Source organism: Hemiscyllium ocellatum, chromosome 12 (genome assembly GCF_020745735.1).
Source record: "Hemiscyllium ocellatum isolate sHemOce1 chromosome 12, sHemOce1.pat.X.cur, whole genome shotgun sequence".
In the NCBI taxonomy this organism is placed as follows: domain Eukaryota; kingdom Metazoa; phylum Chordata; class Chondrichthyes; order Orectolobiformes; family Hemiscylliidae; genus Hemiscyllium; species Hemiscyllium ocellatum.
In genome coordinates this window covers 58,317,455-58,334,860 of record NC_083412.1, presented here as the reverse complement: position 1 = coordinate 58,334,860, position 17,406 = coordinate 58,317,455, and the positions used below count along the sequence as shown (strand labels likewise).

At 43.1% G+C, this 17,406-nt stretch overlaps 1 protein-coding gene across 3 annotated transcripts in view; it reads left to right on the top strand.

Annotated features, from left to right (window-relative positions):
• Window positions 1–16,879, top strand: part of LOC132821071 (CD48 antigen-like) — a 55,829-nt gene extending 38,950 nt beyond the window's left edge. For all 3 annotated transcript variants that reach the window (XM_060833587.1, XM_060833588.1, XM_060833586.1), the window contains 4 exons: window positions 59–100; window positions 4,760–4,822; window positions 4,907–4,948; window positions 13,336–16,879. In XM_060833587.1, the coding sequence (XP_060689570.1) occupies window positions 59–100; window positions 4,760–4,822; window positions 4,907–4,948; window positions 13,336–13,385 (197 nt within the window). In that variant the 3' untranslated portion in view covers window positions 13,386–16,879. The remainder of the gene's footprint in view (window positions 1–58; window positions 101–4,759; window positions 4,823–4,906; window positions 4,949–13,335) is intronic.
• Window positions 16,880–17,406: the final 527 nt, after the last annotated feature.

Genomic DNA, 17,406 nt, shown 5'->3' with positions numbered 1-17,406 from the left:
ATTAAATCATCATCCTGTCTTCAGTTTATGACATATATTTTTGATTCTATGTGCTTAGAAAATCGAGGAGAGATGTCAGCTGCAACTGCACCCACAAAAAGTGAGTATATTACAGATCTTATGAAGTAATTGTTGCAGGTTACTTTCTCGATTACCTTCTCAAATACTGGACTACGCCCAGCTATCTCTGTAAGGATGGGTAAGGTAAGACTCCAGGCATTTCTGAAAGAATTTCTATACTACTGCTCAAAGATGTGTTTGCGTGGAGTGTGGCTCAGTGGTTGGCACTGCTGCCTCACTGCGCCAGAGACCTGGGTTCGATTCCCACCTCGGGCGACTGTATCTGTGTGTAGTTTGCACATTCTCCACTTGTCTGCATGGGTTTCCTGCGGGTGCTCGGGGTTTCCTCCGGGTGCTCAGGTTTCCCCTCTCAATCCAAAAATGTGCAGGTTAGGTGAATTGGCCATGTTAAATTGCCCATAGTGTCAGGTGCATTAGTCAGGGGTAAATGTTGGGTAGGAGAATGGGTCTGGGTGGGTTACTCTTCAGAGGGTCAGTATGGACTTGTTGGGCCAAAGGGCCTGTTTCAATACTGTAGGTAATCTAAAATCTATCTAATACAGGGAAAGTTGCAGGACAGAAGCCATTTGGCCCATTCAACCTGTGCTGGCTCCTTGAAACAGCTGTCAAATTTAGATACAAACCACAGCTCTTTTCCCACTGAAAATGAGTTCCCTTGAAATATATATTCAGCTGCCTTTAGAAAGATCCCACAAGATCTGGTTCCATCACCTCTTCATGTCGTACATTCCAATAACAACTCTCATTGTGAGAGGAAATTCTCCTCATTTCCTCTCTTATTCTTTTCAAAAAATGGAAAGTTTCTCCGTATTCACTGAATGGAGATCTTTTAATGCCTCTATAGGTCTCTCTTCCCTCAATCTTATCTGTTTTTGTCATGAGTAGCATCAGCTCATTCAATCTTGTACAATAGGAGTCTGATAAGATATCCAATATCTGTAACATAAATATAGTTTCATAAGTTAAGATTTTTGGTTTCAGTTATAATTTTGACTTGTGGATAAGTATTGTAGTCAGAAAAATGAAATAATTTAGCTATTTGTTTCTCGGATTCATCATGGTTTGATGCATGCATGCGCATCATTTACTTAAGGTGAGAAAACATTTGGAAGGTGCTGTTGAGCTTTTGCAGGTTCCTGCAATACGTCATGTTCATGGTACAAATTGTTGCCATGGTACACCTGCTAACTAATTACTATATCATCATATTTTATACCATTCCTGACTTTGAAATTATGTTCCCTACATCTTTTTTTAATTTGTACATCGCAAAGTCCCACAAAGAGCAACAAAGTTTTTTGTTTGTTAGATTGTCTGGTTTAAGAAAAAGGTTGGTCAGGATTTCAGAAAAGCTCCAGGCTCTTGAAACAGTGCCATACAATCCTTTAAATCATGTAGTGTCACAGTGAAAAGACGTCAGCTCTAACAGAGTAGGGCTTGCCCTTCGGTGCAATACTGTACCTGAATAGTTTGCATGAGTTTCAGGCTGGAGCTTGAACGTGTAATTTTCCACCAAGGCAAATGATTGCTACCACTGAGTCAAAACCAAATTGTACTACTGGTTTTGGCACCTTGGAACTTTGAGGGTGCCAACTTGAGCCAGAACACAGTCCTCCAAGATCCGTCTGAATAGGGATTCTTAGCCTTTATTTTTCTCTGGCTTTATAAAGACAATAAGATGTAGGAGCAAAAGTTTGGCATTTAGCAAATTGAGTCTGCTCTGCCATTCAGTTTAAATTGTGACTGATCTAATAAACCTAAACTCCACTTTCCTGCCTTTTTCCCATAACACTTGATTCCCTTTCTGATTAAAAATCTATCATCTCAGCCTTGAATCCATTTGAAGGCCCAGCCAAAAATATGCAACCTCTTATTCTGAGATTATAACCTTTTGTTCTGGACTCTCCTAAAATGGGAAACGATCTTTACACGTCTACCTGTCAAGTCCCCAAAAGGTCTTGTATGTTTCAGTAAGGTCAACTCATTCTTCTACATTTCAACAAGTACAGGCATAATCTACTCAACCTGTCCTCATTAGGGTGTCCTTCAATACTTGGTATTCATGTGGTGAACCCTTTGGACTGCCTCCAATGCAGATATATATTTACTTAGATAAGAGACCCAAGCTGTTGACAGTATTCCAGCTGCAGTCTAACTATTGTTTTATATAGTTTAAGAAAACCTCCCTATTCTCTACTCCGTTCCCTTTGAAATAAAGGCCAATATTCCATTTGGTTTCCCTATTACCCACTGATCTTGATTGCTAGCTTTTTGTGATTCATGGCCAAAAACGTGCAAATCCCTCATTTCTTTAGAGTTCTGCAGTCTTTCTCCATTTAAGTAGCGCTTATTAGCCTGAGGTTGCCAAGGCCAGGTAGAGGTGTAATAAGGTTTTCCTATAGTTACGTTCCTTGTCATTCTGTTTGCGTTGCATTTTCTTATCTACATTCTGGTCCTTAGCTGTGTTATCTGAAAACATAGCGATCAGGTTCACAAGTACGCTGGTGACACTCAGTTTGATATCACCAACATCTGTCAGTCCCTGTGTTGTTGCTACACTGTCAAACTGCTGGTTTGACATCTAGTTCTGTAAGATTAGAAATTTCCTCCATGTATGTACTCAGAAAACTGAAGTCTTCAGTCCAGCCCCTGCAGTTGTTGTCATTCCCTGGCCACCAACTCCATCCTTCTGTCTGAGGCTGACAGTTTGTAACCTTGGTGTCATATTGATTCTGAGTTGAGCTTCTCACCATATCTGTGTCATCTCCAGCAGTACTTGTATCTGCCTCTGTAACACTGTGCAACTCTGCTTCTACTGCAACCCTTATCTATCCCTTCATTATTTCCAGATGTGAATATTCAAGTGTTTCTAACCAGAATTCCAGATTTTAGCTTCTGCAAAGGTGAGGCTGCCCAAAAGTTTGCTGCCTAATTTACAGCAAGTCCCAGTCACCCATCTCTCTTTGCTGTTAATTAATCTGTCAATTTTAAATTCTGATTCTTGTTTTCACCTTTGTCACCCCTTGGCCTCATCCATCCCTAACTCTAGTAATCTCTACCTCTGCAGGCTAGAACCTGAGATTCCTGTTTCCTTTGAGGTCTGTGCTCGGGAATATCTTTTTTTGTTCTATTTATTGTCATGCTTTTGGCAATCAAAAACTATACCTTACCTAAACCCTTTCCTCTAATAGCTGCCATATTCCTTTTCTAATTGTCTATGTCTCCCTTTCCCGCTTTAAATTCATTTTAAAAGCTAGCATTATGACTAAGCTTTTAGTATCCAATCAACCTGTTCAGAGGTAGTGTTACTACCATTGTGCCACAAGGGCCCTTTGGGTTTGTTTTTAATCCATAATTTGTAAAGACTTTTTTTTATTATAACTTATTTTTCTCATCAACTTGTTTCAGACTTTACACACCTCTAGAGCAGGCAGACTTGAACGTGGCCTTTCCAGTCTTGGATCGGGAACCCCAGCTATTGTCTGTTACCTGGAGAACTCCTATTCGATGAACTCCACAAGGAGATTAATTAGTGATTCCCCATTGGCCTTGTAGGGGTTATCTCACATATCCTTTAGCAAACAGGCGTGCTGGAGTTGAACAGTACAGTTAAGAACAGAGGAACCTTGATACTCCGACATTTGATGAATCAAATTTCGGATGATCCGAGCAAGGTCACAAGGCCCCAATGCATGGCTAACTATGTTATCCGGCATTTGATTAACTGAATAAAATACTCCCCTCCTGTGTCCTTTGGATAATCAAAGTTTCTCTGTAAATGATGCATGCGGATGCATCAAACACTGATGAATCCTAGAAGTGAACAGCTAAATCATTTCATTTTTCTGGCTACAATACATAATATTCATAAATCTAAATTATAACAAAACAAAAACCTGACCATATTAAACTATATTGATGTAACAAACAGATCTTTCACAAGATATTCAGTCGAATATGAAATTGTATTTTATTCCATGATCATCTAAGAGCTGGAAGAACTGTTGAAGAGGGCTTTTTTTTTCTCCTGGAGCATCAGTCTGTCATAGAGATGTACAGCATGGAAACAGATCCTTCGGTCCAACCCTTCCATGCCAACCAGATATCCCAACCCAATCTAGTCCCACCTGCCAGCACCCAGCCCATAACCCTCCAAACCCTTCCTATTCATATACCTATCCATATGCCTCTTAAATGTTGCAATTGTACCAGCCTCCACTACCACATCCTCTGGCAGCTCATTCCATACACGTACCACCCTCTGCATGAAAAAGTTGCCCATTAGGTGTCTTTTATATCTTTTCCCCCCTCACCCTAAACCTATGCCCTCTAGTTCTGGACTTAAAATTCATGACTACCAGCAATGGTATTTGGTGATTAACCGAATAAGATTGAACGTTATAGGGAGAAGGGGTTGATTCTGTATCAACATTTCTCCACTTCAGAAGTTGAGTGTTTCACTGTCATCAGTCATTCATGATGATAAATTATCACACTACATAACCAAGATTACCTGATGATGGGAAACACAAGATTACTTGTATAGGCACAATTTTGGGATTTTATAATGACATTTTCAGATTACATGCGAGTTTAGCTTTCTGATTTGTTTCAATTTTCTAGTATTTATTTGTAATTGACATGACACCGTTTTGATGCAAATCTTTTTTTTCCTTAGGTAACAATGAGTCAGAAGAGAGAGCATCAGATCTGCGAAATTATTGTGACGAGTCCTCGCAAGGTAACAACCTACAGCTATCCTCAGTAATGTTAAATCATCTTCCTATCTTCTGTTTGTGACATATATTTGATTCTATTTGCTTAGAAAATCAAGAAGAGTTGACAGTTGAAAATCCCTCCACACAAAGTGAGTATATTACAGACCTTACTGAGTGATTGTTTGTTGTTGGTTACTTTCTCAATTATCTTCTGAAAATCCTGGACTATGCCCAGCTGTATCTGTAAGGATGGGTAGGGTAGGTCTTCAGGCATTTCTGAAAGAACTTCTGTATTTCTTCTCAAAGATGTGTTTGTGTGGTGTCCACTGAGAATACACTTCTGAAATGGAGAAAAGCTGATGACAAAATCAACCACTCCTCCCGATAACATTCAATGTTATACTGGTTAGTCACCGAATACAATTGCTGGTAGATATGGAAATTAGGAAAATGCAAGGACAGACTGAGGCTCTGGGAGGAAAAAGAAAGCCAGGACACAATCCCATTTGGCCCATTCAACCTGTGCTGCCTCCTTGAAAGAGCTGTCAAATTTAGATACAAACCACAGCTCTATTCCCACTGAAAATTAGTTAACTTGAAATATATATTCAGCTGCCTTTAGAAAGATCCCACAAGATCTGATTCCATCACCTCTTCATGTAGTACATTCCAGCAATATAACTCTCATTGTGAGAGGAAATTCTCCTCATTTCCCCCCTCTCCAAAAAAAATGGTAACTTCTTCCGTACCCACTGTATGGAGACCTTTTAATGCTTCTATTTGGTCTCTTTTTCCCTCGATCTTATCTGTTTTTGTCGGGAACGACATCAGCTCGTTCAATCTTGACCGCATCATTGGTGTCTTGGCAAATCCTCTCTGATGAAAGGTCCTTCCTGAAATGTTGACTCTCATGCTGTTCTGATACTGCTTGACCTGCTGTTCCTTTTCCAGCTCCACATTTTACCAATTCTGACTTGCCGGCACCTACAGTCCTCCCTTTCCCCAAATCATCTCTGTACCCTTTCTCACTCCTGGCCAACTTTCTGGAATTGTGGTTCTCTGAATTCTACCCAGCACTTCACCTGAAACCAAACCAGTTTTGAAGATTTAGAACATACAATAGAACATAGAACATAGAAAAATACAGCGCAGTACAGGCCCTTCGGCCCCAGATGTTGCGCTGATCCAAGCCCACCTAACCTACACTAGCCCACTTTCCTCCATATGCCTATCCAATGCCCGTTTAAATGCCCATAAAGAGGGAGAGTCCACCACTGTTACTGGCAGGGCATTCCATGAACTCGCGACTCGCTGAGTAAAGAATCTACCCCTAACATCTGTCCTATACCTACCTCCCTTTAATTTAAAGCTATGCCCCCTCGTAATATCCGACTCCATACGTGGAAAAAGGTTCTCATGGTCAACCCTATCTAAACCCCTAATCATCTTGTACACCTCTATCAAGTCACCCCTAAACCTCCTTTTCTCCTCAGCCTTTCCTCATACGATCTTCCTACCATACCAGGTAATGTCCTGGTAAACCTCCTTTGCACCCGTTCCAGTGCCTCCACATCCTTCCTATAGTATGCCGACCAAAACTGCACACAATACTCCAGATGCGGCCGCACCAGAGTCTTATACAACTGCAACATGACCTCAGGACTCCGGAACTCAATTCCTCTACCAATAAAAGCCAGCTGCAAATGTGTTGCTGGTCAAAGCACAGCAGGCCAGGCAGCATCTCAGGAATAGAGAATTCGACGTTTCGAGCATAAGTCCTTCATCAGGAATAAGAGAGAGAGCCAAGCAGGCTAAGATAAAAGGTAGGGAGGAGGGACTAGGGGGAGGGGCGATGGAGGTGGGATAGGTGGAAGGACGTCAAGGTGAGGGTGATAGGCCGGAGTGGGCTGGGGGCGGAGAGGTCAGGAAGAGGATTGCAGGTTAGGAGGGCGGTGCTGAGTTGAGGGAACCGACTGAGACAAAGTGGGGGGAGGGGAAATGAGGAAACTGGAGAAATCTGAATTCATACCTTGTGGTTGGAGGGTTCCCAGGCGGAAGATGAGGCGCTCCTCCTCCAGCCGTCGTGTAGTTGTGTTCTGCCGGTGGAGGAGTCCAAGGACCTGCATGTCCTCGGTGGAGTGGGAGGGAGAGTTAGTGTTGAGCCACGGGGTGATTGGGTTGGTTGGTTTGGACGGCCCGGAGGTGTTCTCTGAAGCGTTCCGCAAGTAAGCGGCCTGTCTCACCAATATAGAGGAGGCCACATCGGGTGCAGTGGATGCAATAGATGATGTGTGTGGAGGTACAGGTGAACTTGTGGCGGATATGGAAGGATCCCTTGGGGCCTTGGAGGGAAGTGAGTGTGGAGGTGTGGGCGCAAGTTTTACATTTCCTGCGGTTGCAGGGGAAGGTGCCGGGGGTGGAGGTTGGGTTGGTGGGGGGTGTGGATCTGACGAGGGAGTCACGAAGGGAGTGGTCCTTGCGGAACGCTGATAGGGGAGGGGAGGGAAATATATCCTTGGTGGGGTCCGTTTGGAGGTGGCGGAAATGGCGGTGGATGATACGTTGTATGCGGAGGTTGGTGGGGTGGTAGGTGAGAACCAGTGGGGTTCTGTCTTGGTGGCGGTTGGAGGAGTGGGGCTCAAGGGCGGAGGAGCGGGAAGTGGAGGAGATGTGGTGGAGGGCATCGTCGATCACGTCTGGGGGGAATCTGCAGTCCTTGAAGAAGGAGGCCATCTGGGCTGTGCGGTGTTGGAATTGGTCCTCCTGGGAGCAGATGCGGCGGAGACGAAGGAATTGGGAATATGGGATGGCGTTTTTACAGGGGGCAGGGTGGGAGGAGGTGTAGTCCAGGTAGCTGTGGGAGTCAGTCGGTTTATAATGTCTGTGTTGAGTCAGTCGCCCGAGATAGAAATGGAAAGGTCTCGGAAGGGGAGGGAGGAGTCTGAGACAGTCCAGGTGAATTTCAGGTCAGGGTGGAAGGTGTTAGTAAAGTTGATGAACTGTTCGACCTCCTCGTGGGAGCACGAGGCAGCGCCGATACAGTCATCGATGTAGCGGAGGAAAAGGTGGGGGGTGGTGCCAGTGTAGTTGCGGAAGATGGACTGTTCCACATCCTACGAAGAGGCAGGCATAGCTGGGGCCCATGCGGGTGCCCATGGCAACTCCTTTAGTTTGGAGGAAGTGGGAGGATTGAAAAGAGAAGTTATTCAGGGTGAGGACCAGTTCAGTCAGTCGAAGGAGGGTGTCAGTGGAAGGGTACTGGTTGGTGCGGCGGGAAAGGAAGAAGCGGAGGGCTTTGAGTCCTTCGTGATGGGGGATGGAGGTGTACAGGGACTGGATGTCCATAGTGAAAATAAGGCGTTGGGGACCGGGGAAGCGAAAATCCTGAAGCCAGTACACCATATGCCTTCGTCACAGCACTATTTACCTGGGTGGCAACTTTCAGAGATCTGTGTACATGGACACCAAGATCCCTCTGCTCATCCACACTACCAAGTTTCCGACCATTAGCCCAGTACTCTATCTTCTTGTTACTCTTACCAAAGTGAATCACTTCACACTTAGCTACATTGAACTCCATTTGCCACCTTTCTGCCCAGCTCTGCAGCTTATCTATATCCCGCTGTAACCTGCCACATCCTTCCTCACTGTCAACAACTCCACCGACTCTCGTATCATCCGCAAACTTGCTCACCCAACCTTCTAGCCCCTCCTCCAGGTCATTTATAAAAATGACAAACCCAAAACAGATCCTTGCGGAACACTGCTGGTAACTGCACTCCAAGATGAACCTTTACCATCAACTACTACCCCCTTCGTCTTCCAGCCAGCCAATTCCTAATCCAAACTTCCAACCCACCCTCAATGCCATACCTCCGTATTTTTTGCAGTAGCCTACCATGGGGAACCTTATCAAATGCCTTACTAAAATTCATATACACCACATCTACCGCTTTACCCTCGTCCACCTCCTTAGTCTCCTTCTCAAAGAATTCAGTAAGGTTTGTGAGGCACGACCTGCCCTTCACACAACCATGCTGACTATCCTTGATCACATTATTCCTATCCAGATGTACATAAATCCTATCCCTTACAATTCTCTCTAAGACTTTGCCCACAACAGAGGTAAGACTCACCAGCCTTGAGTTACTAGGGTTATCCCTACTCCCCTTCTTAAACAAGGGAACCACATTTGCTATCCTCCAGTCTTCTGGCACTATTCCTGTAGACAACAAGGACATAAAAATCAAGGCCAATGGCTCTGCAATCTCCTCCCTTGCTTCCCAGAGAATCCTAGGATAAATGCCATCAGGCCCAGGGGACTTATCTACATTCACCCTTTCCAGAATTTCCAACACCTCTTCCCTACATATCTCCAAGCCATCCATTCTAATTAATTGTGACTCAATATTCACATCGGCAACAATGTCCTGTTCCTGAGTGAATACTGACGAAAAGTATTCATTCAGTGTCTCCCCAATTTCTTCAGCCTCCACACGCAACTTCCCACTACTATCCTTGACTGGATCTATTCCTACCCTAGTCATCCTTTTATTCCTGACATACCTATAGAAAGCCTTTGGGTTTTCCCTAATCCTATCAACCAAGGACTTTTCATGTCCCCTCCTTGCTGCTCTTAGCTTTCTCTTTAGATCCTTCCTGGCTACCTTAACTCTCAATCGCCCCAATTGAACCTTCACGCCTCATCTTTACGTAGGACGCCCTCTTCCCTTTAACAAGGGATTCCAATTCCTTAAAGTAAAAAGTGAGGTCTGCAGATGCTGGAGATCAGAGCTGAAAATGTGTTGCTGGTTAAAGCGCAGCAGGTCAGGCAGCATCCAAGGAACAGGAAATTCGACGTTTCGGGCATAAGCCCTTCATCAGGAAGGGCTTATTAAACCACGGCTCCCTCACACGACTCTTTCCTCCCTGCCTGACAGATACATACTTATCAAGGACACTCAGTAGTTGCTCCTTAAACAAGCTCCACATATGGATTGCACCCTTCCCTTGAAGCCTACTTTTCCAAGCCACGCATCCTAAGTCATGCCTCACCGCATCATAATTTCCCTGCCCCCAGCTATAACTCTTGCCCTGCAGTGCACACTTATCCCTCTCCATCACTAGAGTAAAAGTCACCGAATAGTGGTCACTGTCCCCAAAGTGCTCACCTACCTCCAATTCTAACACCTGGCCTGGTTCGTTACCCAGAACCAAATCCAGTATGGCCTCACCTCTTGTTGGCCTGTCTACGTATTGTGTCAGGAAACCCTCCTGCACACATTGGACAAACACCGACCCATCTAACGTACTCGAGCTATAGCTTTCCCAGTCAATATCTGGAAAGTTAAAGTCCCCCGTAACAACCACCGTATTACTTTCACTCTTCTCCTGAATCATCCTCGCAATCCTTTCTTCTACGTCTCTAGGACTATTAGGAGGCCTGTAGAAAACTCCTAACAAGGTGACCTCACCTTTCCTATTTCTAAGCTCAGCCCAAACTACCTCAGATGGCGAGTCTTCATCCATCATCCTTTCCACTGCTGTGATACTAAATTTGACGAGCAATGCCACATCTCCCCCTCTTTTACCCCCACCTCTGACCCTACTAAAACATTTAAACCCTGGAACCTGCAACAACCAATCTTGTCCCTGTTCTACCCATGTCTCCGTAATAGCCACAACATCGAACTCCCAAGTACCAACCCACGCTGCAAGTTCACCTACCTTATTTCGTATACTTCTCTCATTGAAGTATACACACTTCAAGCCACCTTCCTGTTTATAGGCACCCTCCTTCGAGTTTGATGCCATGTTCTTAACCTCCCTACACTCCAGGTCCTGCACCCTAAAGCTACAGTCTAGGTTCCCATGGCCCTGCAGAGTTAGCTTAAACCCCCCCCCCCCCCCACCGAAAGAGCACTAGCAAACCTCCCCCCAAGGATACTGGTGCCCTTCAGGTTCAGGTGTAGACCATCCTGTTTATAGCGGTCCCACCTTCCCCAGAAAGAACCTCAGTTATCCAGAAACTGGAATCCCTCCCTCCTGCACCATCCCTGTGGCCATGCATTTAACTGCGCTCTCTCCCTATTCCTCGACTCTCTATCACGTGGCACGGGTAACAAACCAGAGGCAACAACTGTTTGTTCTAACTCTGAGCTTCCAACCTAGCTCCCTGAAAGCCTGCCTAACATCCTCATTCCTCTTCCTACCTATTGTCGTTGGTGCCAATGTGGACCACAACTTCGGGCTGCTCCCCCTCCCCCTTAAGGACCCAGAAAACACGATCAGAGACATCACGTACCCTTGCACCTGGGAGGCAACATACCAAACGTGAGTCTCTCTCGCCCCCATAAAACCGCCTATCTGTGCCCCGAACTATCAAGTCTCCAATAACTATTGCTCTGCTCTTCTCCACCCTTCCCTTCTGAGCAACGGGGATAGGCTCCGTGCCAGAGGCCTGAACCCCATTGCTTACCCCTGGTAAGTCATCCCCCCCCACAAGTATCCAAAACGGTATACTTGTTCTTGAGGGGAACGGCCGCAGGGGGTCTCTGCACTGGCTGCTTCCTCCCAGTCCCCCTCACTGTGACCCATCTTGTCTGCAATCTTTGAAGTTACTACTTCCCTAAAGCTGCGATCTATGACCCCCTCTGCCTCCCGAATGATCCTAAGTTCATCCAACTCCAGCTCCAGTTCCCTAACACAGTCTTTGAGGAGCTGGAGATGGGTGCACTTCCTGCAAGTGTAATCAGCAGGGACGACCATGGCATCCCTCACCTCAAACATGTTGCAAGAGGAACATTGCACTGCCTTCACTGCCATCCCTCTAAAAGTAACCTTTTTAAAAAAAAACTAGGTCTAAACACTAGAATAAGCAAACTGCAGCACTTACCTTCTTACCACAACGGGTCTTATTATTAGGTGAGAGGAGGAGGACGGGTGGGATCGGGTTCCTCTCCTGCACGTCTTTATAGGAAAACAACTTACCCAGGTAAGCTTGCGCTACACCGGCTTCTGGGTCCACTCCACGCTTTTTTAAAAAAAAATTCAAATGTAAACCGTTAAACAAACGTCACCGAGCCTTCAAGCAGCCACTACCAAACAGCCCTTACCTGCTCTGCTTACCTGACCCGGAAACTGGTGTAGCGCAAGCTTACCTGGGTAAGTTGTTTTCCTATAAAAGCATAAGTTTCTTGTTTTGGTATTCAATGCCCTTATTTACCCTGTTATCAATTGCCCTGTGTCTTAAAGTTTTGTGACTATTTCCACCTTCCCTAACCCTACTCAAAACAGTCTACCTTTGAACTCCTTAAAACTATTACCATTAGGTGTTAATACCTCTCCATTGTTCTCCATCATATCACACTTGATCGTATTCAGTCACCTCCCCATACATCCATCCTTCTGATCTATCTGTTGTCCAGAATTCTGCTTCTATCCTTGTTTTAATCTGTTCATGAAATACAGATGTCTGTGCCAAGGCTAATCCCTAATTTCCCTTAAATAGATGACTGTGTTCTGCCTCGTGAACCTCTGCAATCTGTTTGATGTAGCTGCATTCACATTACCATTTGTCAGCAAATTATAGGGTAAGGCCTAGCGACCGTGAAGGATGAGATTAGATTAGATTCCCTACAGTGTGGAGACAGGCCCTTCAGCCCAATCAGTCCACACTGACCCTCCAAAGATTAACCCACCCAGACCCAATTCCCTCTGACTAATGCACCTCACACTACGGGCAATTTAGCATGGCCAATTCACCAGACCTGCACATCTTTGGACTGTGGGAGGAAACCGGAGCACACGGAGAAAACCCATGCAGACACTGGGAGAATGTGCAAACTCCACACAGATAGTCGCCTGAGGCTGGAATCAAACCTGGGACCCTGGTGCTGTGAGGCAGCAGTGCTAACCACTGAGCCACCGTGCCACCACTATAACATTCGAATCTTATGTCGGTTAATCACCGAATACCATTACTGGTAGTCATGGATTTTAGGAAAATACAAGGGCAAATTGACGCTGTAGGAGGCAAAAAATCCAGCCCTCTTCCACAGTTCTTCCAGATGTTAGAAGGCTGCTAAGTAGATCATGAAATAAAATACAATTTCGTATTCGATAGGAGATGTTTCACAAGATATCCAATATAGTTGAGTATGGTAAGGTTTCTGCTTTCAGTTATAATTTAGACTTATGGATATTATGTATTGTAGTCAGAAAAATGAAATGATTTAGATATTCATTTCTAGGATTCATCAGTGTTTGATGCATCCGCGTGCATCATTTACTTAACTGTACTGTTCAACTCGAGCATGTTGGATCTCTGCCTATTTGCTGAAAGACATGTGTGATAACCCTTACATGGCCCATAGGGAATCATTAATTAATCTTCCTGTGACGTTCGTGTTCCATTGCATTTGTGGTCCTCAATCAGTCTATTGATTGTGGTCACCATTTTGAGAAAAGTTAAATCTACAAAACCTTCGAGAGTTGCTGCATTTTGTGTAGAATACTGTCCTTTATTTGTTTACAGGTGAACCTAAGAATATTGATGAAAGCGCTGAGAAAGCTGTTGGATCCTAATGGTACAATGTATGTAACCGCTTCAGCTGATACTGAATAAGATGGAGAATGAAAGACTACGTCCACGGAAGAACAGTAACTGTCGGTGATGCTGGAATATTTTGTTGCCAAGTGCTGGTATAAGCCACTATGATGAGATTAACAACTAATTTGCATCTACCATCCTTATCTGGTGAAAAAGAAATGGGCTAATTGTGTTGCTGTTGCCAAGATGATGGTCCAGCCGTTTTATGGCATTTACTATTTGTGGACTTTTTTATTAGGCCAAAAGAACTGGAACACTTTTCTTTGTCGGATGTGTCTCTGGCAAGGTCGGCATTTTATTTGGTTAACTCTAATTGCCATCGAGTTTGCTTGGTTATTATAGAAGGCAGCAAGGAGTCAACTATGTTGCTGTGGATCTGAAGTTAAGTTGGCCAGATTGAATATGTTTAGCAGATAGGTGAACTAGATGGGTTTTTTGTAATAATCAGTTATAGTTTTGTGACCTCCATAACTGAGATTAGTTTTCGATTCTAGATTTTTTAAGTATAGAATTTGAACCCATCTGAGCATGAACATGGTCTCTAGGTTACTATTCTATGTCATTTGCCACCACGCCATCGTCTTCCCTCATTTTAAAAAAAAAATGAAATGGAATTGCATCAAACAAATGAATTCCCCAAAATGTACATCATACATACCGGAAAGTCTCAACTTCTTCAGTTTCTGGTTTATGGTGAATTAATTTGTTGCAGCAGTGATCATGCTAAAGTTATTTTAACCGGTCTGAGAAAGGAATAAACGATTAGATCTGTGGATCAGAAGATACGATGGAGAGATTTTGACACTCAAAGCAACACTAACACAAGGTAGCACTTTCAGGTGGTGATGGAAGAGAATTCACAAGCTGAGTGTCAAACATGGACATTCAGGTCATCTTCAGTTTGACATTTGTGAAGACAAACTTCAACAGTCTTTATTTATCATTCTACAAAAGAAGAAAATTATTTTGAATTTTTTAGAGCAACAATTAAACTATGGCAATCAGTGTCATGATTATGTATTATAACCAACAGATATTTTCTTCCTAAATGTTAAATATATGTTTTTATTAAAGTAAGACATACAAAGCCAAAGATGGAAGGCTATATAACATCAGGAGCAGGCTGGAATCTTGTGGCTATGGAATGTTGCATCTGAAGAGTGTCAAGAGAACTTCAAACAGCAACACTTAAAAGGGAGGTGCATTCACAAAGTGTCGGTTATGATCCAGACTGCAAACATCGTCATATGCAGCACAGAAACAGACCTTTCAGTCCAACTAGTCCATTTCAACCTGGTTTCCCAAATTAAAATAGTCCCACTTACTGGCATTTAGTCCATTTCATGAGTTGAAGAAAGGCAGTTCTGGTTGAAAGACACATTGCAATTTATTCTTCCATGAGTACAAAAGAGAGGATGTTCTAAAGAAGTTGTCAGCAAAACTTGTCTTGAAGGAAAGTGGACAAATTACTTCAATTAACTTCAGAACCAAGTATCTTCAATCAACTGTTCTACTGCTAAAGTCAGCGCCATTGGAATCCTCTACCTTAATTGTTGCAGTATTTCACACTCTTTGTATGGACAGGCAAAGACTGATACTCTTTGACTCGTGGACTCACCTCTAAGTTCTAACCTGTGCATGTATCATATTTCAATATCATTTCCTGTATCTTATTAGTTAATCAACTAACTCTTTAACTCAAGAACACATTGTTAATTTAGCTTCTTTGAAAACATAGATACATTTGGGAAATGCTGTGCACTAGAGGAGGGATCCTTTCTAAATTTAACCTCATTCGTAGAGATGTACAGCATGGGAACAGACCATTCTGTCGAACTCGTCCATGCCGACCAGATACCCGAACCTAATCTAGTCCCATTTGCCAGCACTCGGCCCATATCCCTCTAAACCCTTTTCATATACCCATACAAATGGCTTTTAAATGTTGTAATTGTACTAGCCTCCACCCTTCCTCTGGCAGCTCACTCCATACATGCACCATCCTCTGTGTGAAACGTTGCTCGCTCCCCAACCCCGCCAACAGCATCGAGTGGCGAAGGGCCCATACTGTTCTTTTTTTTAAGGCAAGTGATTTGATACACTAGGCAATTTTATTTTTAAATTTTTGGAATTGAATTTTAAACTACAAAATATTCCATGATGGGAAGAATTGGAGAGTGTAATTTTAAATCTATATATTTTTACTTTCTGACCTGGAAATATATTACTGTTCCTTCATTGTCGCTTGGTCAAACTGAGGGCATTGTGGGTTCACAATGAAGGCAGCTCACTACCACCTTCTCAAGCGTAACTATGGATGGCCAATACAAACTAGCTTGCCAACAATGCCCATGTCCAATGACTAAATTTAAAAAATGTTAAGATGTTTATTAAACCTAGCCAAAATTGCATTTTTTAAAATTGACATGTAAGTTATTTTGTGAACGGGTTTTTAAATATTGCCCCAGTACTTGTCATTGATAGTGTTACAACTTGCAGATAACATGAGAATAAAGTGACTTTTGCTGAAATTATGCGCAGAGGACCATTGCAGAATTACTTTTTGAAATATAATATTAACTTGCAGTTTGTTTTAAATCCTATTATACTGCCTTCATTTGAAGCAAGTTTAATTAATTCATGGAAATATTGGTGTCACTGGCTAGGTCTGCATTTATTGTGCATCCCGAACTGCCGAGACGACAATTAAGAGTCAACCATATTACTGCAGACCTGGAGTTGCATGTAGGACAGACCAGGTAGTGATGTAGGTTCCCTTCCCTGAAATAAGCCAAATGGGTTTTTAACAACTATCAACAGTGGTTACACAGATGACATCGGGCTGGCTTTTTATTCTCAATTTCTGTTGAATTCAAATTATACCATCTGCCATTGTAGGATTTGAAACTTGTGTCTCCAGGTCATGAACCCAGGGTTCTGGATTTTTAGTTCAGTGAGATTGCTACAACGCCCACTTCCTATCTAACCTTGGGTTTTCGACTTTGCTGTGATGACAAACTCTAAACCAGTGCCACAACACACAGACAGGTTTGTAGCAGTTTTCTAGTTTGCAGATGAGTTTTGAAACCTTTCTGATGCTGGTTGCTGGCCTCTTCTATTGAGAAAAAGCCAAAAGGCAGTGTGGAAACTGGACACAAAGGGAGAATACTTCATGTACCACTCTTAAGTAACTGGGTTTTTAGTCAATCAAAAATTATGTCAAAAACAGAACACGAAAGTACTTGTTTTAAGAGAACCTAGTTTCATAAGACTGAAACTGCATAAGTACAGTGCTGACCATTTTGTAGCCAAAAATGACTGCATTGAAGTAGTTGAAACCTATATTTGCCAAGCACCACTACTGATGTTTTCTATTTAATTATTTTTAATAGCATGCTTGCTTTCTGGAAAAAATGCGAATATATCTTTTTACTTTATTGGTTAAGAATAAATAAAGTAATATGAAAGATGGTAGTTTCAGTTATGTTGTAGTGAATTTGGTACATCTATTTTGCTTATGTTCATAATGTTTTCTGCGCATTTTGCATGACAGACCAGTTAACTACAGCTATATGCTTCAGAGTTATGGGACAAAAAACCACGCTGGCATCGAGTGGGCTAGCATTATAGTACAATTTATTTCACAGACTTATAGTTGTTTCACACACAGTTGTAGGGAGAAAACAATAGAAAACTATTTGGAATTAGCAGTACATACATATTGCAGGAACCAGCACTTCCTTATGATAACAGGCCCAAACGCTGCTACTGACAATAGTGCTAAAATAGCAAGACGGAAGAGAATAAAGCTCCATTGCAATGATACAGGAAGAACTCCCTGCATTAATTGGTTAAAAATGGATTCCATCCCATCCAGCAAGAATATTTACATCAGTTAAGTATGTACTTCCAGATTTCACAAGTATACCCTTCGAGTGTCCTGTGGACTTCAAGTTCTACCTGTTCCAGAGGTGTGTCATAACCTCTGAAGAGGTT